The sequence below is a fragment of the Pimephales promelas genome, chromosome 17 (genome assembly GCF_988280905.1).
Source record: "Pimephales promelas chromosome 17, fPimPro1.hap1.1, whole genome shotgun sequence".
In the NCBI taxonomy this organism is placed as follows: domain Eukaryota; kingdom Metazoa; phylum Chordata; class Actinopteri; order Cypriniformes; family Leuciscidae; genus Pimephales; species Pimephales promelas.
This window is the reverse complement of record NC_142785.1, coordinates 14,012,589-14,036,790: the sequence shown is the minus strand read 5'-3', so window position 1 is coordinate 14,036,790 and position 24,202 is coordinate 14,012,589. Positions and strand designations below refer to the sequence as shown.

Here is a 24,202-nt window from a genome sequence, read left to right as displayed (position 1 = left end):
ATATATATATATATATGTGTGTGTGTGTGTGTGTGTGTGTGTGTGTGTGTGTGTGTGTGTGTGTGTACAAACTAGCTTAATTATGGTAAATGCACTTCTGTACACTCCTCAAAAGATTGGGGTCAGTAAGATTTTTTGTTTTTGAAAGAATTCTCTTCTGCAAATTTGATTAAAAAACACAGAAAACAGTAATATTGTGCAATATTATTAAAATTTAAAACAGACAACTACAACGCATTTCAAAACATTTTCCCAGAAAGTTTGAGTATAGTTTTTTCACCGTCGTGATGACGTTTAATTCCCTCGACAAGCTCTGTAGTTCCATTTAGCAACTTGTTAGCAACAGCCTTTTTCAAGACACGTAACCGCCATAGACTGTAAACAATAGGTAACAGCTTAAAATTACGAGTGGGGTGTATTTTATGTTGTAGAATAAAACGTGAACGTGTCTTGAGCTTGTGTTCACCACCATAGACCTTATTTCAGCCATTAAACAAAAATCCAATTGCCTTCGTGACGATGGAAAAGGAAGTGCTAAAATGTTTACTCTTTTCCGCGTTTTGGCCTTTTGGCCTACAAAGTGATGTCATACCTGCACCACTCAGCTCAGAAAGAATTGCTTTAGCAGTGTGTTTTTGTGCAGTGGAGCTCATGGATGGATGAACGCTGTCAAACTTTGAACATCCACAAGTCATCATCACATCTTTCTGCTGCAGGTCTCCTTTAATGCTGTAAGCACATGTTTTATCACTTTTTTTTCCAGTTGTTCTCATGTGACTGCTCTGAGAGACTTTCTAAAGTATTTTTAATGGTTAGCTTAAATGTTAAACTGCTCCCGTGGGTAATAATTCGCCATGTTTCCGGACTCTAATAATACACAATTTAAGTCGTTCATGGCACAGGTAAACTGTCTGAATTTAACGCGGCACTTTGAAACACTTGTGTTTTGAATGGTTGATCCTTAAGGTTGAGCTAATGCTAGCTGCCAATGCTAACTTCTAATGCTAACTTAACAACCCACGAGCCTTCAAATTCACAATCGAAAATAAATGTGTAGTGTAGTGTTTCATATTGAAAACTTGATTTCTGGGATATTTAATTTCAGTTTGTCTGTTGTCTTTTAGTTAACTTAGCCCTTGAGATTAAAGCAACAGGTTTGTGTTAATGCTAATTGAATGTGCTAATATAATATAGTATGCTTCAAAAACAGCAATGCGAACAATACGAATTGTGTCGTCTTCAGGAAGAGTACATGTGATTTACCATGGTGCAGTGATGGTATTATATGATAAAGTTATGGTAACGTTACTAAATGATTACTCGTGTATCATGGTTTCTTCTTGGTTCGTCAATAATATTATGGCTCTCTTTAGGGCACATGCAGCATGTAATGCCATTCTGATTTATTTTTTACAATGTATAACTTTAAACAAAATGCTACTTTGATTGTCTCTGAAGTATATAGTACAAAAACTGGGCACATTTTGTGAATGCACATCTGTATGCATAGAATACCTGAATGGATGTCTTGCACATTTTACTAGACTTTCCATTTCTTGAGCCTGTAATGACATCATCAGCTATAGTTTTTAAACATTGATTGATGGCACTGACAGAAGTTCAGATTTTTTTTTTTTTACACAAAAGTGCACAAAAAGTAACCATGTGCGTTCCTAATATTATTACTAAATCATGATTTGAACATACAATGTCATGATGAGGTCATGTGACTACAATGTAGCATGTTTGAAACATTTGTGGAATGATGACTTTACCTCTATATTGTGAGTTTATAGAGTGCTGCGGTGATGACACATTATCATTATTTTTATTATAGGACAGCCTGGAAGTTGCATCACCCTGGTTTCCTCAACAAAAACCCAATATATGATTTCATTAATTATATTGATTTATTGAATTATAGGCTAGGGATTCTGAGTGCAGGATTGGTATGACCGCTTAGCCAAAAGTGCAGTATGATTCATTGCTTCATGACAAAATGAAACGACTGAAATTTGGAACACATACAGTACATTAGTTTTATTCTCCAGGCTCACCTTCACAGTCAAGAACAAGAGGTTTCTTTCGGTTAATTTGTCAAATGTCAAGTCGGGCTTATTTCATTGTGGGCTGCAGTTTTCATTCTATTCTTAACTTTGCAATTGCACACCTGTCTCTCTGTCCAGAGCCAGGGATGGCGCTGTGGATTCAGGCGCAGCAGCTGCAGGGGGATGCCCTGCACCAGATGCAATCTCTCTATGGGCAGCACTTCCCCATTGAGGTTCGCCACTACCTGGCACAGTGGCTGGAGGCTCAGCCATGGTGAGTGTCTCCTCCCCTAAATGCTCAGATCTATATGTGTGAGGCTGCGTTTACACTTGACATTGACATGCGACCTGTATCCGGATGTTGTCCACATACACATTAATAAGTGTAAATGCGCTTCTGATTGGAATGTTATCCAATCAGCGTGTCCATGTTCAGAGGTAGTTCGGGACGCATTGTGATTGGATCTCAGTGTAATGTAAACGCAATCCAGCCATCGTGTTACAAACCCCGCCCACTGTCATTATTCCCTCTCCTCTCGCCATGAATTGCTGAACGTAGCGGTGTGGTTTTGCGATAGTCGAGTACACATACATACATACATATGTGTATCTGTACCGTTTCCGTTACGGCATCTATCCACATTATTTGTACTTGCAGCCTCTTCATCCTCATTTTGCGAGATTTGTAAAATGTCCCCCCCGACTGAAAACTGTTAAAAGAAAACCCACCACTTCAGGTTGACTTTGCACCTGAGGTGGAGCCATTCCTTTTTTTCTTTTCTTTATTTTTCCCCTAGAATGCGAGATCCGATCTGTTATCCAGAGACTTAATGAGGCTACTTGATGAGGACAAGTGTAAACGCACCGTGTCCTGATTAGCTTATGATACCGATCGGATCACAGAGATCACATGTTAAAGCCAAGTGTAAACGCAGCCTATTAGACCATGTTAGACGTCATATTGAATTTAACCCAGATGAAAACCGGGCTGTGAGGGATAGACAAACTAGGGGTGTAACAATATATCACGAAACTGCAACAATATGTATCGTGGATGGATGGTTCACCCAAAACAAAAATGACGGTGTGAGGGGAAAAAATTCAAGTTTTCGAGTTTTAGTGTCAGTACTAAATTAAACTACTATATATAATGTAAAATAATGCAATGAGGGAATATTTGTGGGTCCTGATAATGCCAAATTTCTTGTATTTAATATAATGTAGGCCACTTTTTACTGGTAACATCTAGTGAGTGACAGAGGGAAAGCAAATTTGTCTAAAATAAATCTGTATTTTCAGCTTCAGAATCATGAATATTTTTATTCTAGTGTCACAATTGTCCTGTGCATTGGGTTACCAGCACCCAGTCCAAACCCACACTGTAATATTAAATTTAGCATATTAACTTTTTATCATATGTCTTGGAGTATCGCAGTTATATTGTATTGTGGGTTCAGTATTGTGACATGACGGTATCGTTACAGCCCTAGTCTTTACATTGACGCACACTATTTCATGGAGTTTTTGATTCAAGATTGTTGTTGTTGTTTTTTTTTGGAAATTTAGTTTAGCTCACAACAGTACAGTCCATTGAACACACTGTTCTAACCCTCACAGTATCGTTTTCATTCCTGTAAAAACAGAATATGACACTACCCTGACTAAGGCCTATAAAGTCTGTGTACTATTGTAGCAGGGCATAACATGGACTGAAGCACATTTATGTTGTGTGCAGGGATGCCATCGACCTGGAGAACCAGCTGGACGAGTTTAAAGCCAAGCGTCTGCTGGAGGGTCTGATCCAGGAGCTGCAGAGGAAGGCAGAGCATCAGATGGGTGAAGATGGCTTCTTGCTGAAGATCAAACTGGGCCATTATGCCACACAGCTGAAGGTATGAGAACCATTTGCTGGTATATGAGGCAAACCAGACAAGGATGAAACATTAGGGTTGCTTGGTTGCTTTCCTTGTGAAAAAGTACAGAGAGGGAAAGAATCTAATGACGAATGTAAAAACGAATGTGATGCTTATCTGAAGTGATTTTTGCTTATTAGTTTGGTTGAATTGGAACATTGAAGATCAGCAGCAAAGACATTGGTTGATAAAGTGAGATTAAATACATATAATCATTTTTGTATTATTTAAAATTTATTTTTGTTTAATTGAGTTTGCATTTGTGTTTTTATTCATTTTGAGGAATTCTGAATCTGTTTATGCTCCCATTTAGTCTAGAACTACAATAACCATCATGTTTACTCAGCGCTCACAATACCTCTGCCTCTTACTCACAATTTCTCTCAGCATGGGGACAGAACGGGTCTCAGTTAACACATGGGAAAACAAGTAACTTGCATTACAGATTTGAAAAAGTAACTCAGATATTTTGAATAGAAGATGTAGTTATTCAATCACATCTGCTCCAGTTTATTTGTGATCAAACATCCATTTGAGCTTGTAGTCTAAAAATATTTACATTTAGAGAAAGATTGCTGTATTCACCCTGTTTAGTTCATACTTCTTTAGAAATGATTATTATTTTATTTAATTTTCCTCTAAATTATGCGAAAGGAGTTTGAGGTGGCTTCAAAGGCCTCTTTGACTCTTCACACTGTCAGTCCAAATCTGAAATTTGTGCGTTCATTTGCAATCTGATCTTAATAATTGAGAATTAAGGTCAATCACATGTTTTATTTCAAAAGATTTGTTCATACACACGATGATGGGATTTTGATGATCCTATGTTTTGTAGAGCTCGTATGACCCTTGCCCTTTGGAGCTTGTGCGGTGTGTCAAACACATTCTGTACACTGAGCAAAGACTTGTACAGGAAGCATCCGATGTAAGTCACACACACACAGTTTCTTTGGTTGTTGATCTACACTGAGGATGTAATGATTGGAATGTGACAATTGAATGATATTCTGTGTGACTGTGGTGATCAGGCCGGCAGTCCGGGTTCGGGTCCGGTGGACGGGACCCCTCAGAGATACCAGCAGATCAACCAGACATTTGAGGAGCTGCGTGTCATGACCCTGGACACAGACAACGACCTCCGCAAGCTGCAGCACAGTCAAGAATACTTCATCATTCAATACCAGGAGAGCTTGAGGATACAGGGTATGAGCATATAAGTCTCATCTCATTCTGCACATATCATTTCATTATCAAGTCTCAAAAAATCTAGTTTAATTATGGAGCAATTTACAACTACACAGTAGAGTACAGGACTGTAGACTCAGTAAAAATACAGAGATAAAATTAGCAACAAAATCCAACATAATTATGGGTTACAGTGTAGTTCTACATTTAAAGGTTCTCAAAGCGATCCTGGGTGTTGACGTTCGAATATTTTCAAACAAATCGGAGATAGACCCTCCCTCCTCTGCATCTCATCTCCTCCCCCTCCCTTCCGTGCTTCCTGAAATAATTGTGAACGTGCATAGTTCTAGCTCATTATATCCTTGTGTGGGTTTGGCGAACATAAGCGTCAATTTAGAAGAAAAAAAACAATTTAACGTTACCCACCTGTCAAGCAAAAACAGAGCAACCTGAATGTCGGACTGTAAGCCCTTCTGCCGCCGGAGTTCTCGCCATCGTTTCGCCAAAAGCTTTGCTACCGATGTAAATTCGGAACTTCGCACGTTCTTTATCCGACTCCTTCTTCTTTTTAATTTGTTCCTCAGAACGACGTCTCTTTGGTCGTGTGTCGGTAATTTTTCAAACTTCCCTCTGATGCTTCGCTGCTCTCCTTCACACACACACCCCCCCTTCATGTGCACACACACTAACCCCCCAGACCCACCCTCAAATACTTCTTGCCAGTGATTGGCTGGAACACTGTTTGTTAGGTTTCATGGTCCGGGTGAGACATGATTGTTTTTGTTGCCGTTTGTGGAGCCTGTGGTGTCTACAGAGACCGCGTTTTTTTACAGTGTGTTTAGGGGACAGGCAGCTAGCCGATAGTGAGGAGACGTTTGATGTATGTGACAAAAAATGTTTTGGCCCAGCATCGCTTATAGAACCTTTAAGTACCGAGTAATATGAATCAACTGCATGTACTTAATATAGGTTTAGGGTTAGTTGCATGTTATTACAGTATGTATAATTTATAGTTATCACTATAGTAACTACATGCAAAATGTTAAAAGGAGGACACTAAAATAAAGCGTTACCTGATTATGCAGTAAATAACATGGAACTTGCAGTTCATTGAGTTCTGGGGTGCTTTTCCATACAACAATGTCAGTCGCTGTGTGCTTATCTACCATAGTAAAATGCATCAATACAGCGGTGCAGGTGATGGAGTTATAACTTTTGCTAATTAATCAATTCAAGATTGCAATTAATGTCAGACCGTTATATTTAATTTACACAAAAACAACAGAATGCTGTTCCTTTTTAAAGTCAAGTTAACATGCAGTATGTATTTGGTGTACACTTTACTCCTGTGTGGTTCACGCTGTCACCAGCTTTTTCCACAACGTAATTTCCCTTGATTGAACTCAACCTGAGTGAGTCGATCTGAACAAAATGACAAAAGACATGTCGTATCCTATCTGGGAACGCTTTTGAGTACTCATTGAACTGTGGCTTGTATTTTTTACCGATTCATTGAGGTTTTATCTGTGTCGAGTAGCACAGTTGAGTAGCTTGGCCAGCCTTCCTCCAGCCGATCGTGTTGGGAGAGAGTCGGGTCTGCAGAGCAGGAAGTCCACGCTAGAGGCCTGGCTCACACGAGAGGCCAACACCTTACAGAAATACAGACAGGTAGACTCAACTCAAACCCCATGATACGCATGTCTTTTTTACTTACTACACAAATATCTTCCAGCAGTTGACTAATTTAATGCGTGTTTGTGTATAGGAATTGGCGGAGAAGCATCAGAGAACACTAGCTCTGTTGCGGAAACAGCAAACCGTGATCGTGGATGATGAACTGATCCAGTGGAAGAGACGACAGCAGCTCGCAGGAAACGGAGGACCATCAGAGGGAGGACTGGACATACTGCAAGCCTGGTACTGATGCACAAAATACACACACTCACACATTTACTGAGGGTGTACCGTAGGCTTATTTTTCTTTTTATAAGCTAATTAATATGAAGTACACTTAGGGCTGTCGCGGTTATGGAATTTCCCTTGCGGTAATGTTGAGTGGCTCAATAGTGCGATATGCGGTATTACCACCATTTATTTATTTAATTTATATGCATATGTTGCTATATAAATAAAGTTTACGATGTGGACAAAAACGAGGACATTTTCAGTAACCAATGTAACCGAAACTAAACCGAGTATTTGAAAGACTTTCACTCAGCGCGCATATTGTTATGACAACGGACTTTGAGCGAGTCATTGAACCGTTCATTCAACGAACACGTTTAAAAAAGCTGATTCATTAAAAGAGATGTAAAGAAACAAGATGTTAATTATTTTTAACTTTGAGGTTCAACGTTTCAAGGCTCAGCTGAGCAGCAATGCATCGCATGGGCAACGCTGAAGCTGATGCTTCACTTATTAGAGACCCATAGCATTGATTCAATGCGTGACTCACTGATTTTATTTCCCCGCGGCTTCCTTGTGCTGTGGGATGCTGACCAGCGCTGCTGCTGACGCGCATTTATGGGAAAATACTCGTGAAGAGAACGTTAAAAGGGTGATGCGACAAATATTTCGCTTCCCTTTGACACGACAAGCTTTTCACGACTTCAAAGACAGTCGCAGGTAATTGCATGCGCTCTGCCGATCTCTCTCATTCACTGTCTGTGTGAAGCCTGTAGGCTACACATCACCATGATAAACAGTCTTGTTATCATTAGGAACTCGTTTAACATTCAATACACATGCATTAGGTTCAAAACAAGAAGGGTATAGCCTTATAAAAAAAAAAACGTGAATATCGCGGTTGCTGCGGTTACGTGCAATCCTCTGCGGTTGACTTGTCAGAAGCGCGGTACTACAATATTGCGGTTACCGCGACAGCCCTAAGTACACTTATACAAACCTTAAAGCCACACCTTACACAAAAGCAGCCCATTTGTTTTTTGCCATCGATTGGCATATTGAAATGTTAGTTATCAAAGTTTAAATCAATTTATATTACAATAGATTCTGGGTAAAATGCATCTGAATACAAGTCACAAGTTGGTATTTAAGTTGAATTTCAGTTTTAGATCCATAAAGACTGTAAAATATCTGGGAAATAAATGTAATGTTTAACATTATGACTCTAGAAACATGTATTTTAGTTCCCCTCACTTCACAAACGTCCATCATATTTAACGGTATACAGAACAAGAATGTCATATTATATAAATTAAACTTCAACAATGGTGAACTTTTATTATAAACACCAAGCCTAAACGAATTTAAAGCAAAACTGAATTACTGTCTACAACTACAAATATAACTGACTTGCCTTACTTTGCCTAACAAACACAACCATAAATGTGAGGAGGGATCAAAAATATAAAAACCTATGAAATAAGAAATTTCTGTATGAACACTCAGACCAGTTATGTCGAATTCGCTTGTGCTGTCTGATATTTAGTCATTTATCAAATTCTAAAAACATGTAAAAGATAATTGATTTCTGTTATTTTGACAAATAAAAATTAAATGTATATGATCTAAAATGTTTTTTTATTTTACCTCATTAAAGAATGCGAATATAGGGATTAAAAGAATATATACTTTTCATATAATGTTCAGATAAATAAATACCATACAAAAATGACCAAGGGTGAGGCGCTAGGATTTATTGTGCTTAATAACTCTTTTGACTCTCATTGATGCATTTTTCTTAATCATTATGACATGTCAATAACTTTACTGCACTGCACAGATATATTTACATACTGCAATATAAAAAAAATATATAGCAAAATCTTACGCTGAGTCCTATTGGTTTTAGTTGTCCATTTTTGAGAGTCATTCAACATGGATTAATTTTGTGAAGAGCCACCTTGATGAACAGCTGAGGATCACCGCCAACATCCGCCTCTGTAGTGATCATTTTACACAGGATAGTTTTATAAACATTCGTTGGAGACACCTGGGATTCACTGATAATCTGCTGTTACTGGTGAATGTGGCCGAACAGACTGTCTCCCGTCCCGAAAGCAGTATCACCGAATATCACCATCGGCTGCATTCCCGCAAGTGGGCGTGGTTTCAGCGCAGCCAGTGGACACGCCCCCAGCATTTGAGAGCAGAGAATACTTCTAATTTTTTTCACGATTTTGATAGCTTATTTTATTTACTTGGCTGCTTTTTTATCATTCAAATTTGGCTGGCTGGCTAATAACACATTTTTCTGTGGTGTGACAAACTCTTTATGGGACTTTAACAGTTGTTAGGCTGCTGAATTTCACTGAGATTCAGTTGTTTGTGTGAGATGTGCATGCGCTCCATTGCTTTATTCAGGTTCCTCTTGAACGGCATTTTATGTTTTTGTTTTGTGAATGCAGGTGTGAGAAGTTGGCCGATATGATCTGGCAAAACAGACAGCAGATTCGTCGAGTTGAACACCTTACACAGCAGCTGCCCATACCTGGACCCACAGAAGAACTTCTCACTGAACTCAACGCTACCGTCACAGATGTCATATCGACTCTCGTCACCAGGTACGCAAGCGGTCGCTGCCGTCATTGGACACTATGGTCTCTCTCAGAGAAGCAAGGTTTTGAGCAGTGTCTTTTTCTTCTGGTCTTTTTGCAGCACATTTATTATTGAGAAACAGCCTCCTCAAGTGCTGAAGACTCAGACTAAATTTTCGGCGACGGTTCGTTTGCTGGTCGGTGGAAAACTCAACGTCCACATGAATCCTCCTCAGGTTAAGGCCACAATCATCAGCGAACAACAGGCCAAGGCATTACTCAAGAATGAGAACATCCGCAAGTACGTTTTTTTTTTTTTTTTGTTATAGAATTAAATAACAAGCAACTTACAGGGGTTGGACAATGAAACTGAAACACTGGCCAATGTTGGAGGTTTCACATCTATATGCCTGGCGGCCAATCTTCAGAGTGAAGCACGGGTGGATCAGTGATGGTTTGAGCTCCAATATCATAGGGCTGGGCGATATATCGAGTATGTACGATGTATCGTTATATTTTTTGAAACGATATGGAATGAGGCAATACCGTTTATATCGATACAGTAGTTTGATATGACTCGAGCACATCTGAAAAATACCGGAGTTTGCAGTGTGAGCTGCTGCAGTGAAAGTAGCTAGGCTACGTAGTACAATTTGTCCTAAACATGACACAAGCTTATATTAATTGCGTCAAAATCACTTTGATATAGTTAACAAGTTTAAGGCAGCTTGCCGCCCTGTCAAATGCTCTGATAGACACTGTTGCTGACTGACAGATATACTTGCGCTGTTTAATGCGTTTGAGATGTGGTGCTTTCCTCAGTGCTCAACTTACATTTCACAGGTATATTCTCCAACTGTAAATGTTAGAAAGTAAAGCAAATATGTCCATTTCACAACAAATATGTCCATGTCAGAAGAGGACGAGCTTCTGCAAGTGAATCTCCGCTAAAATTCATGCTTCCTTGAACGAGCGCCGGCGCGCGCATGCGCGTGAATAGTACTACGTAGTACGCAATAATTCTGACTAAAATAAACATATTGCTAAAATATTTGTTGTTGGAGAAAATAAATGTGCCATATGTGGAATTTTAAACCTACAAGTATATATTTTTAATGAAAGTGAAAGTGATTATAATGGGGTAATCAAATGCAGGCTAATATAATTAGTTTGTGCGTTGTTTTTGTTTTTATTTTCATTTTTAGTTTAGCTTTTAGTCAATATAAAAACAAAAGCTTTTTGCACATAATATATTGCATAGCCTATATTATTTTTGTTTCCATATACTTCAATATCAACATTGTTTGTAGGATATCATTGGGCCGAATGTGAATATATATATATATATATATATATATTTTTTTTTTTAAATATAAAGATTTTCTTTATCTAAATAGAAAACGTAGAAAGTACCGAGATATATATCGTATATCGCCATTTGACCAAAAAATATCGAGATATGATTTTTTGGCCATATCGCCCAGCCCTACAATATCATGACAATCCTGATTGTATTTGATGGACAAGACACTGCCGAGGACTACCAAACCCTTCTGGAGGATCATGAGCACCTGATGCTCAAACCGTGTATCAGCATGATCATGCACCAACACACACAGCAAGACTTGTGACAGAAGGGTTTGATGAAGATGAAAGTGACGTTGAACATCTCCCATGGTCTGACAGTCACCAGATCTGAATATTATTGAGGTGTTTTGGAGGAGCGAGTCCACTGTTCTGGAAGAGGAACGGCTCATAATCCCTCTGGTCACTGTAAAGGACTTCTATCTGTCAATTGGTGCTGTATTTGGATGCAAAATGAGGCCCTCACCATTCTAACAAATTATTGTGTAGTAAAACCAGGTGTTTCAGTTTTTTTGTCCAACCCCTGTACATGATGGTCTTAACCTGGCTTTGACTAAAACTTAACATGTTGCTTGTTGCTTTATCTCATTTGGGGTAGAGGGCCACATTGTCCAAAGTAATACAAACATTACTGAAGTGGCAGAGCCACTATTGTAATAAATCAATAAAAATACCTAAAAGCTTCCATCAAGCCATCAGACCAAAAGGACGAGGGAAAACACTAAGAAGATGATTTTTTATTTTTGTAAATAGCTGAAGGAAGTAAAAATAATATGGTGGAATTCATTGAAACAAAAGAAAGTAACAAAGTGGTATGATCTGTAATTATTATTATTATTTTTTTTTAATCAATAAATTGGTATATTTCATCAGAAAGACCCTGGTGAAAAAAAATAATACAATCAATCCTTATCTAAAAAAAAAAAGGGCAGGTTCTACATTACTACCACGTTATTACCACACAATTCAAACAAGCCAAAGCAAAACTCAAAAGTACTATAAAAACCCTTTTGGTCTGGCTTCTGGAACAGTGCAACTGGCCTGGAGTCGCAGCAGCTCCCTTTAGTGCAGCGGAGGAGGTGTTTTAAAAGGACCGCCTGCTGAGAGACCAATAACCGCAGACAGGCTGCGCCTCAATTGGCAAACCAGCAGCGATCTGATAACTCAAAAGACAGGAAACAAAATTGAATTTAATACCTAATTTATCATCCAAACTAGAATTCTTTGATGTACATATACCAGCCATAAAAGGCTACCACAGCTATCACGACACAATATATAAAATAAAACAGATACAAGATTGGACCTATCATTGAACAAAAAAATAAATAAATAAATAAATAACAGTGTAAAGTAGCCTTAATAACAGTGTAAATGTTTAATTTCAAGGAGATAATAGTAAGACAACTGCAGAATGCACATTTGGAAAACAACTTTCCTTTTATTTACTAGAAGGAATATTCTGTCGTCCATTTCTCTTGAATTGTACGACATTCTTAATCCACCTTCCATTTCTTAATTGTGAAAGTGTGTTACTCGAAAGCAATCCTGGAACCCTGAGTTTGTTTAACTAGCTTTGTGGTACAGGCATCTGGATAAGTCACATATATATATATATATATATATATATATATATATGATATATATTATTACACATATATATATTTGAGTTCAGTTTGATCTTCTCATGATTGATTTTTTTATTATTATTATGAACAGTGTAGAACTGTCTGCTAAAGTGCTTTCTGAAATGCTGCATCAATTAATTTTTTGAGAATTTGCATCTGTGCACCACCGTGATATTAAACCATTTGACTAGATAATTGTTGGATGACAAGTCAAACGGTTCACCGTCCTGGCACATCCCTAGACACCACACATAAAGCATGTGCACCTGAATCACAGATGTCTACCATATTATACAGTTTTATGGACCTCTCCACCAAGACCTGCTGAGAAACACTGTTTTGTTCCTGCATGTGTACATGACTTGTTTGTCCTTTCTTTATACTGAAGTGACAGCAGTGGAGAGATTCTGAACAACAACTGTGTGATGGAGTACCATCAAACCACTTGCACCCTGAGCGCACACTTCAGGACCATGGTAAACTGCGCTTAAATGCTTCATGTTACACATTGAGTGTGTTTGCACGCACCACAAAATACTGTATCATATTTGATACACAAACAAAGGCCTCAATTATCAACATAATCAAAACCTTTTCTTTCATCTTTGATCACCAAAATTACATATTTAAAGTTTTTTTTTTCTTGAAAAATGTTTAGTCATGTCTTAAAGTAGCTTGCCTTGAATGTAACTCCACACCCTTGCCTCGTTTAGTATACGCAGTTCAATGAATATGCAAATTGCGCCCCGCCTCACTGCAGTATTAAGGAGAAAATACTCCGCAATAGTGTTGACATGAATTTGCACATAGTTTGTCTTAAAGCATATTAAAACAGTACTTTAATATATAAACAACATTAAATGTTTGGTTATCACCACAGAGGGAATTTGAGTTATGACTTTTTTTATGAGCTTAGCTTACGTTCCACAGGGTCCAAACGGACCTGGGAATGCAATGGGTGTATACAGGTGTATTTTTTATTTAAATGTATGTATTACAGGGGTTAACATGTTGTTAGTAATATTTCATGAGCAACTTAGTTAAACTTGATTATCCATGCATCAATTTTTAGAAAAATCATGTTAATTTGAGTATCAAATATGATACACCAGACTTTTGAAGAATGTTCATCCCTCAATCATGATTTTGCAGAGCTTGCTTTAATTTTTCAAAAATTCTGACTATTATTTTATTCATTTATTTTTTTGACCTCCTGTTATTTGATTCAGTGTATGTTTTAATCAAACCTTTTGTTTTTCAATTTTTAATTATCCTTTTTAAATGACTATTTTTCCTCTTGTTTGCAGTCTCTAAAACGCATTAAGCGTTCAGATCGTCGTGGGGCGGAGTCAGTGACGGAAGAGAAGTTTACGGTTCTGTTTGAGTCTCAGTTCAGTGTTGGAGGAAATGAACTTGTGTTTCACGTGAAGGTGAAATAAAACAGAAATCTTGTCATAGTCATTCCTATTTGTCGTCTTATTCGACATTGTGTCATTAATACATTTGTTCCTTTTTGTTTCTCTCTCTTGTGCAGACAATATCCCTGCCTGTTGTGGTCATCGTTCATGGGAGTCAAGACAATAACGCTACAGCGACAGTATTGTGGGATAATGCTTTCTCTGAGCCGGTTAGGACACGTCATTTACAAATTCTTTGCATATTTGAATGAAATGTTGTGGTCTCAGTTGAAACATCATTAATGGTCTCTTTTAGTGATGCAGAAAAAAAAAAATATATATATATATATATTATAACTTTTATAAACTTTTATATGCAATAAATTTTTCATGACAGATTTATTCAAATGTGCATTAAATAATGAAGACAACATGCTAAGTAAAAATACAATGAATATGTAATATAGTGTATATATTTTGCAAGATGTTCTTCTCTAGGGTTATTTCTCTATTTAACTTACATGCTTTTGAAATTTATGGTTTTGAATTTTGTTATAAAATTGACTATTTGAAAGCGCAGACAGTTTCATATCATAATTATCAAAGCACAAACCTTATTGCAATTATTGGATGGGAAGCACTACAAATAATGTTTAGTGAAGTTTTGTTCATGCATCAGCATAGATTAAATTAAAAGATCTCGGTTCATAAAAATGAAGGTCCAACCCAGCCCTGGCATCCACACTGAGTCTTTAAACCCTTTTACATGATCAAAATGCAATAAAGTGAAACATTTTTGCTTTGCCACATACTACATTGTTCACAACAGAATGCACCGGTGCTCATTAGGTTCTTCATTATGTCTCCCTAGGGTCGAGTGCCGTTCGTAGTTCCTGATAAGGTGCTGTGGCCGCAGTTGTGCGAGGCTCTGAACATGAAATATAAATCAGAGGTTCAGAGCGACAGAGGCCTGTCAGAAGACAATCTGGTGTTCCTCGCTCAGAAAGCCTTCAGCAGCTCCAGCAATAACCCTGAGGACTACTGTAACATGACCATCACCTGGTCTCAGTTCAATAGGGTAACCATCACTAATACACAAACCAGTGCCTGTACATGCATATCACCTGAAGATATTTTTCTCTAAATTGATTCTTTTTAATTTTTGGGAAATCAGACTGAACGATTCGGACAGAATCAGTTGAATCGTCTGATGAAGCCTTTTGGTCATGGTGGACTCTAAATGAGCAGATGATCATAATAATGTTGCAACACACTTATGAAGCAGAGTTTAGTTTTAATAAATAGCGTTTTAGAGGGATGGATTCGTGTTTGCCATAGGATTTTGTGAGACTATGGGGATGGCGGGGTATGGGGGGCATACCTTGTCTCAGTTTACATTACATTCACACTGGTATTTTAGGAAGCAAATTACAATAGTATTACCGGTATTCCTAAGACAGTAATGCGTTAGTATTGTAAATACAACTGCACTAGAAAATACATTTTATTATAAATAATTTTGTATTATGATATTATTTTATTAAATTATATGCATATTGTTTTTAATTCGTTTTTTTCACTTGCAAGAGATAAACCCTAGAAAAAGTTTCTGTGAAAACAATGCGAATCACCCAAATGCTTTAATCATATGTATACAAATAAGTTATGCACATTAAACTCATAGCACATGCAGAGATGGAGTTTAGTATGAAAGCTGCATTCAGTGTGACTCTGAGACACGGAAAACACAGGATCACAAGCTGATCGTTCGAGCAAAGTGTCTGCTTCGCTTTGAAACTCGCAGCGCAACAGACTAATGTTGTTATTTTATGTTACATTATAGCCTTTTGTGATTTCATAAGGATACTAAGCCATATCGTGCAAAACTCAACGTTAGAGACCTTTTATGTTATTGTGAGAAGTATAAAATATTATTGGTTCATTATGAAACTTGAGAGATTAAACTGTGGTGGGACAGAATAAACTGGCGGGCCACCAGAGCTGCCAATATAAGCAAGTTGGACTTCCCAACGCTAGTGTTCAGCAATCATTTCCATTATGAGTTGTCTCACTTTAGCCATTGCTAGTTTTTTCTCAGAACATGAAATGAATGCAATGCAGTATCCAGTCTTGGCTTTTTTTGTGTTGACAGGAGAGTTTGCCAGGCAGGAGCTTCACATTCTGGCAGTGGTTTGATGGAGTCATTGAGCTAATGAAAAGACACCTGAAGTCTCACTGGAATGATGGGTAAGGACTGATTTAACACACTTTAGTCAGTAATAAGAGTACATTTGGTAAAATGTTGTATTTTCATTTGCAGAGCGATTCTGGGTTTTCTTAACAAGCAGCAAGCTCAGGACATGTTGATGTCCAAACCAAACGGCACGTTCCTCCTGCGCTTTAGCGACTCTGAAATCGGAGGCATCACCATAGCATGGGTCGCAGAAAACCCGAACAAAGCAGGTAAGAACCACTGTAAATGGTTAGGAAAGACAATATTCATCTTCAGAACCCAGTTGAATCGTACTGAGTATGTGTGTTTCGTTGTGCAGGAGAACGGATGGTGTGGAACCTGATGCCCTTTACTACTAAAGATTTCTCCATCCGCTCTCTGGCCGATCGGATCAGTGATCTGAACCATCTGCTCTTCCTCTATCCCAACCAGCCCAAAGAGGAAGTCTTCTCCCGTTACTGCACACCTCCAAACTGTATGCATGCCGCCTTTTACAAATTTATTACAAATGTTATTATAAATTAGTTTTAACGAAAATAAAGGTAAATTATTATCTTTTATGTATAATTTTTTTCAAATATTCCAATCATAATAAAATAATGTAGGGCATCGCCAGCTGAGCTTCGTAATCTGAAGAGCAAATGAACACTAGGAAACTTGTAGGACTTGATTAACAGGGTAATAAACTCATTAAAATGTGTCCTATATGAGATTATTCAGGTATATACAGTACATAAACTAGAACTTACATTTGCAAAAGGATGCAAATGCACAAGTGAACTTGAACCATGCTAGACAGAATATGTGACTCCCGCTGTGGATGTGCGTAAACCACAGCACAAAGAATTTACTACATTCTATTACACTATTTGTGTTGTGAAAAAAATGATATTTTGACTGCTCTAATCAGGAGTGCTTATGTAAGAAGACTTAAATGTGCAATGTTGGGAAGGTTTGCTCTGTTTAGATGAAAAATGCTCACTTTAGGTCTTGTGAATGTTAGAGTTTCCAGTAGCAAGTCTTTAATGAATGTGATCTTGCTTTTCCAGCAAAAGCAGTGGGGGATGGATATGTCAAACCAGAGATCAAGCAGGTGGTGAAGGTTGAGTGAGTATTTTTTTTTTCTTCGCTCAAATTTTTATTTGACAAAGTCAAAAACAATCAAATCCATGATTATCACCAGCATTTTTAGATATTAGAGAAATTTGCCAATATATACAAATAGATCTATAATGAAATACTGTATCTGCTGCCTTTGCAACAAGGAAACTATCTTAGGGTATATTTATTCCTGAACAAAACAGTTTCACGTCAAATGTTAGGGCTCTAATGCTGGCACTGAGTGCACCCCAACTAAAAACAACTTATCTACAGAACAGAGAAAATGCTCTAGATTTGTGTTGCACCAAAACGACTTTTCTACTGAAACCATTTAACGTCGTGACGTGACGTTTGGGGGCTTGAAGAAAGGTCAGAATGCTTGCTTATACAACAGAGAGTGCTATTTCAATATGTCACATGGTAAAAAGTATTTCTCAAAATATCTAGAGGTGTATTACCATTTTTGGAGGTGATGTACTGTAGGTGTACATATGTGAAGCTGGCCACTTTTTCTGGAGTATAGGTTCCCTGACATGAAATTTTCACTTTCTGAGGTTTTTTAACATTAATATTAGTTCCACTTACCTGTATTTGGTCTCCTCGTGTCTAGAATTTTCAATCGGTGTAAACTGAGCTTTGGCTATTTTTCTCTTCTCTGCAGCTCAGACGCGCTGATCTTGAATCTTCTCGTTATTACATCATAACAAGAAATGGTTACCTCCCCTTTCTCTGCTTTGCCCCCCCGGAGAATTTGGCTAGTATGAAATATGAACACGCGAGCACGATTTGAGTTTTTCCTAGAGAAATAGCTTTGATATTTTAGTTTTTCCTCGAGAGATATCATGGCAAATGAGCGAAGCATGGCAGTTGATCAGTGTTCGGATGTACAAATTGAACACAAAAGTATTTTTTAGTTCCTTCATCCGAGCCTCTGAAGAAACAATGGGTTAATTTTATTTTCTTTGGAAATGCGCCGACACAACTTCCCAGTTTGTATGGTCCAAACATTTCACCAACGACTGTTTCCTCAACTCGTTGAATGTCTGAAAATAAATCGATCGAGCTACCAAGCAACAATTTCTGATGTGTAGCCTAATTGTTCAAGTTCAGACAGGGACGTTAATCTTTCTCTCAAAGTCGTTCAATAATGTTTATGCATCAGTAAGTCAAGCCAGTGAGTAAAATATCAACTTCACATCATTTCTTTTAGTAGGAGGAAAATATTCTGATATATTATATATATTTAAAATATTCTGAAAATATTATATATATTTAAATTCTGAACAAATTATACAGAAAGCAATCAAAGTACAATCTTTCCACACAGCACGAGTTTATCTGGACAACTCATTATGAAATCAATGACACACAATGCACAACGAAGCTCTTACTGTATACATCATCGTGTCTGCATTGGTGAAAGCATTCGAGAGAGCTGAACCTGCAATGATAAGATCCTCATTCTCGCGATCGACAGACTGTCCTCTGCTTGTTCAATGCTCATCACAGCCACATTTTATGTGATGGGAATAGATCTAAATACTTTAAAAACTTCTCACGATTTGTTAATCTCAATAGCTGTAATAGTAAAAACCTATAATAGCTGTAGTAAAAGTTTTCAAGAAAGTTTCGCATGTAGTACATAGCTATTTCATATGCAAGCATGTCAGCCAATCACAGCAGTGGGCGGTTACATTGAATCCCACTGCAGGCAGGCAAACAGAGCGTTCAGATCAGAGGCTAAAATCAGGCTAGGCCTTTTATTTCTAAATTATGACTATTTTTGATCTAAAAAAAACCTACTAGCATTATAAGGGCAACCCAGGAAACATTATAAAATAATAAAATAACCCCATGTCAGGGGACCTTTACTAAAGTCTAATATTTCTGGCATGAGAGATTATTGAGAAGTGATTTCATAAAAAGATTGAAACCACGACACAGTAAAGGTATTCATCAGTCCACGGCAAAAATAAATAATGTTTTGTAACATTTGCTTGGGCAGAACAAGACATCATGCTCAGTGCTTAAATAGTCCGCATGTAATTAAAATTCAGCTGAAGAAGTCCTATATACTAAGTCCTATAGTCCTAAATCCTAGGGGAAACTACCCATTCTGATCGTGTAAAAATGTAATGATTATGTAATATAGTCCATGTTTAGGTACTTCCACACTGACAACCAGCTTTTCTTATGGTCCTTGTTATGCACCTAAATAGTCATACTGCACACCCCAAAATATTTGGGGATGTATTTGTGACCAACTTGGCGTGTATTTGTGTAAACACATTTGGTTATTTCTAAAGTGAACATAAACAGTGAAGATAAAGTCAAATGGGCATATTGGATACAATATATTGGATTTGTCCTTTAGATCCGACAGCAGTCTTTTATAGAATCAACATAAGAGCCCGACCGATAAAGGATTTTGAAGGCCGATACCGATACAAATATTTATTGGTTTTAAAATCCGATATTCCGATATATCGGCAGATATATTTTTTTAATTATTATTTCTGAAACGCGCAACAAAACATTAACAGATTTCCCTAACATTAGTTATTTGTAGTTATTTATAAGTTTTAACTAAAATAATATGATAATCCATTTTAAAAAGAAACTTGTTTCTTTTATTGTCACAACAGAGCAGACTGATGATAGTGGCATTGGCTAGATTTGTGGTTGGCTAGTCTATGATGAGCCATAATTTAGCAATGGATAACGTCATACTGCAAATTGTACAACATACATTTTCAATATAACAGGCCAAGGAACTATCACATGCTATTAAAGAAATACTTCAGTCACATTGTCAAAAGTTAAAAGGACAGTTAGTCAACTACACTGTAACAACGTAACGTAACTATTAGCTAATTCCGCTTCACTCTCGGCTTATTTAACTGCAGCAAAACTGGACGTGATAGTCACAAATTTCGTCATGCTTATTTGAGTTTAGAGAACTGATGGGGATGTTCTTTTAATTGTTATTCAAGTAATGTATGTCTCGTGACCAACTCAACGAGTGTTGCCAACAGGGACTGTGTAGAGTGCCCTCTGAAGGACAAACAATACAACTCCAACACTCATGTCATGGTTCAAGCGTTTTTCGTCCGTTTTTTAAATTTTATTTGTGAAATATTCATTTATCGGACATTATAACTGCCGATACCGATAGTTTGACCGATAGAAAATGCCTAATATCGGCCGATAATATCGGTTTGCCGATATATCAATCTGGCACTAATCAACATAAGTTAAATTCATGCAGTGTTTTATTATTATATTTGATTATTGTATTCAATTTATGTTGTATTTCTTTTGTTATTCATCACCTAATATACTATTAAAAATTAAAGTGCTGTTTAATACATTTGTGTCTTTGTTCTGTTGTATTTCTTTGTCTTATTGTTTCCAATTTTTTTGTTACTGACTGTTACCATCTTTTTTTTACCACCAAAATTCAACATGAGTAGGACTATTATAAGTTTTCCTGTGGTAGAATTATGAAATTTCAAACCTTCCAGTGTAGTTGGAAGCCTTATTTCCAACAAAAAAATATATTATATCATAAAATGTATTATTGTCAAATACACTTACTCATATTGTGTTATAAGATTTTGGTAATTTGCCCCCCAATTCTGTTAAATAATCATGATCTTAATATGGACTAAAATAATCATGATTTGTCCCATAGTCGAGCAGCCCTGTTATGGACTCATTTATATATATCAGTATATTATGATAATTTAATTTAATAATGGGAAACTAGAAGTTGGACACTTATTCGACACAATATTATAATGTGTATTTAAATGCATATATCAGAAGCATTACAAATTCTCAGTTTATTACAAGAAATGACTTGAGCAAGGCTTCAAATGTTAATACAGACCTTTGGTTAAATGACCTGCTTGTATTTCCTTTTCCTTCTCAGGTTTTCTTCACCCAATCCTGAACCGTCCTCCGGGAATTCCTTCATGGAGCACGCAGCATCGCCCACCGTCAATCAACACCATAACTTCACAATCTATCCATCAATGTAAGTTCTTAGAAACATTTAAAAAAATATTTATTTCCCCCATGCTATTAGTGTCATTCTCTCCAATAACACGATTGCATGATTGTATGCAGTACCACAGGAAGTAGGGGTGCTGAGGGCGCTGCAGTGGTGCTCCCCTGCCGTGGAGCCCAAGAAAAAATTAGGTGGGGGTGTTAAAGATAAACAAATAAAATTGTTTTAACAAAGTCAACCTGTAACATAATTCTATATCCAACATTAACAAGAATTTCTAGTCATTACAAAGAGAGGGCAGAAAAAGAGTCTGGTTGTCCCTCAGCAGCAACTAATCTCGCATTCTAGTTATTTATCAATATTTTGCTTGTGCGTCTAGGCTGTACACTAGAGATATGCCGATTTTCTGTCATCCTATAAACTCACCTTCAAGTTGTTCCAAACCTGAGTGAGTTTCTTTCTTCCGCTGAACACAAAATAGTATATTTTGAAGAATGCCGGTAACCAGTTGATGGGGCCCCCAATGACTGACTCCTCCATACAATGTAAGTCAATGGGTCCCATCAACTGTTTGGTTCCCCATATTCTTCAAAATATCTTCTGTTTTCATCAGAAGAAAATTCATACCGATTTGGAACAACTTGAGGGTGAGTAAAGGATGACAGAATTGTAATTTTTGGGTGAGCTATCCCTTTAAACGAAGAACACTTTTATGAACTAAAGTTCTCTTGCGTTTTTTTTTTCCTCCGCCATCGTCCTGTCAGCCGTCGCGCATCACTCTAGTCTTGTAGCAGTTTCTCTTGGTTTGTGGACCCCCACCCCCTTTAGTTTTCACAGCCACCCCTGCTCAAAATACTATCCTGCAGGCAGCTATGATTGTCTGATTGTATGATTGTTCTGTGTGTCTCAAGGAATGAAACCATTTTAGACACTGAAGGTGAATTCGATCTGGATGAGACCATGGACATGGCCCGCCAGGTGGAAGAGTTCCTCCGACAGCCCATGGAAACCCAATGGAGTGGACAACAGTCATGACCTTTAACCCTGTGATCTCTTATCCCAACTACACAAACACTTTATGGTTGCATTCCATATTTTCATCTTAACAAATGTGAAATGTTATGTTTGTCGAAGCTGATTATTGGATGTCTATCTGACTTTGCATTTTAAATATACCTTGTGTAATTTCCCATTATTAACCAGCAAATAACAGAATATCATCTCATATACAGTGATGCACATTGTGGACTTCACAATGTAGACTTTTATTTGGCTGGATATGAGTGGCTGCATAACTACGGTAGCCCAATGTGGGTTTTCCACTTTCATTACCCATAACCTTTTATGTTATAGTGTTATAAAAACCTACATGATCAAATCTCCAATTAGCATACATTTAGCTGTGAGTTCAGTCTTCTCAATTTGTCCACCTCCAAATTGACCCTTCGCTAAGCCACGCCCGAAAACCGCCACTGGCCAATCGTGTCTTAACAACTGTAACTAGGCGCGCCGGGAGGTCTGGCAAGGTTTCGAACGAGGGAAACATGCCAAAGCATTGTACGTATGGATTGTGCAAATCTGATACCCATTATCCTTAAAGTTTGGATGGGGAAATGGAATTTTTTTTCCTTCACGAAAGTCTAAAAGGCAAGGGGAGACATGATGGGCGTGATCAAGCAGTGTGGGAGACCCACAAAAACACCTATTGCTTGGAAATATTGACGGTTCGTTGGTAATAATGCATTTTAACGTAAAATAAGACGATCAAAGACAAGATGGAGGCTCACTGACATACTTTAAAATATATTTCAGCATTTTGTTAATCGACAGCCTACTACCCCTGGCTAAGTAACTTTAACCCAATCCGATCGCGGCTCTCCCGGTATTCGCTTATCCATAAATCTTGTGGAATAACACTGTTTGATTTGTAATTATTAGTATTATTTTCACATTTCACTTACCCTGCTGTGCACGAACATAGCTGTTCCTCAGTTTGTGTGTTTCCCGGCTGCTGCTTGCGCTGGTACTGTAGGCTTTAGCTTCAATTTTTAAGAAATGATTCTCTAATCGGTTGCATATTATGTCGTGGATATATCCAGATATTTCATATGTTTGCCAAAAATGACTAATTATCTCATTGGGAATGTCTGACACCAGTGCATACACACTGTAATAGATGTGCCAGCCGTGAAAGCTTGACAGGCGTAGCAACATTAACTAGGGAGGGCGGGGCTTAGCGAAGGGTCAATTTGAATACTATGCAGTTGTGTCTTTTCTATGGTGGGCCAGTGGTGCACAAAACAACAAAATGTAAAAAGCAAACAAGTTAACAACACAGCGGAATCAAGCCACAACAGAAGGGAATCAAGTGACAACATAAGAGAAGTGCTCCTGCCCACTAGTGTGCTTAAAGGGACACTCCACTTTTTTGGAAATAGGCTCATTTTACAATTCCCCCAGAGTTAAACAGTCGAGTTTTACCGTTTTCGAATCCATTCAGACAATTTTCTGATATTTAGAAGAATATCAGTAACCAGACAGTTTCTGGTCTCATTGACTTCCATAGTATATATATTTTTTTCCTACTATGGAAGTCAATGAGACCAGAAACTGTCTGGTTACTGATATTTTTCAAAATATCAGAAAATTGTCTGAATGGATTCGAAAATGGTAAAACTCAACTATTTAATTCTGGAGGAGTTGTAAAATGAGCCTATTTCCAAAAAAGTGGAGTATCCCTTTAACTAACTACTTGCATGTAATATTGACAGCTAGAGGTTGAAATGGGTTTTGCAGTCATAATATTGTTTAGTTGTTTACC

The 24,202-nt window shown here is 37.5% G+C and overlaps 1 protein-coding gene across 2 annotated transcripts; it reads left to right on the top strand.

Annotated features, from left to right (window-relative positions):
* The first annotated feature begins 346 nt into the window (after window positions 1-346).
* On the top strand, window positions 347-22,750 carry stat5b (signal transducer and activator of transcription 5b). 2 transcript variants are annotated; one of them, XM_039685344.2, is made up of 20 exons: window positions 347-731; window positions 2,187-2,322; window positions 3,784-3,940; window positions 4,797-4,886; window positions 4,990-5,164; window positions 6,684-6,814; window positions 6,912-7,063; window positions 9,517-9,672; window positions 9,767-9,946; window positions 13,027-13,114; window positions 13,946-14,068; window positions 14,173-14,265; window positions 14,907-15,113; window positions 16,188-16,282; window positions 16,356-16,498; window positions 16,588-16,743; window positions 17,318-17,375; window positions 21,304-21,408; window positions 21,501-21,572; window positions 22,293-22,605. In XM_039685344.2, exons 2-20 carry the CDS (start codon window positions 2,195-2,197, stop codon window positions 22,414-22,416), a joined length of 2,433 nt encoding a protein of 810 aa, XP_039541278.2. In that variant the 5' UTR covers window positions 347-731; window positions 2,187-2,194; the 3' UTR covers window positions 22,417-22,605. The 2 variants fall into 2 exon arrangements, with proteins under 2 accessions (XP_039541278.2, XP_039541279.2); XM_039685345.2 differs by lacking the exon at window positions 21,501-21,572 and having other exon boundaries at window positions 22,293-22,750.
* Window positions 22,751-24,202: the final 1,452 nt, after the last annotated feature.

Coding starts and splice junctions, on each gene's coding strand:
- stat5b (XM_039685344.2), top strand. CDS start 2,195: ATGGCGCTGTGGATTCAGGCGCAGCAGCTGCAGGGGGATGCCCTGCAC. Junction 2,323..3,783: donor TGGCTGGAGGCTCAGCCATG/GTGAGTGTCTCC, acceptor TGTTGTGTGCAG/GGATGCCATCGACCTGGAGA. Junction 9,947..13,026: donor AAGAATGAGAACATCCGCAA/GTACGTTTTTTT, acceptor TTTATACTGAAG/TGACAGCAGTGGAGAGATTC.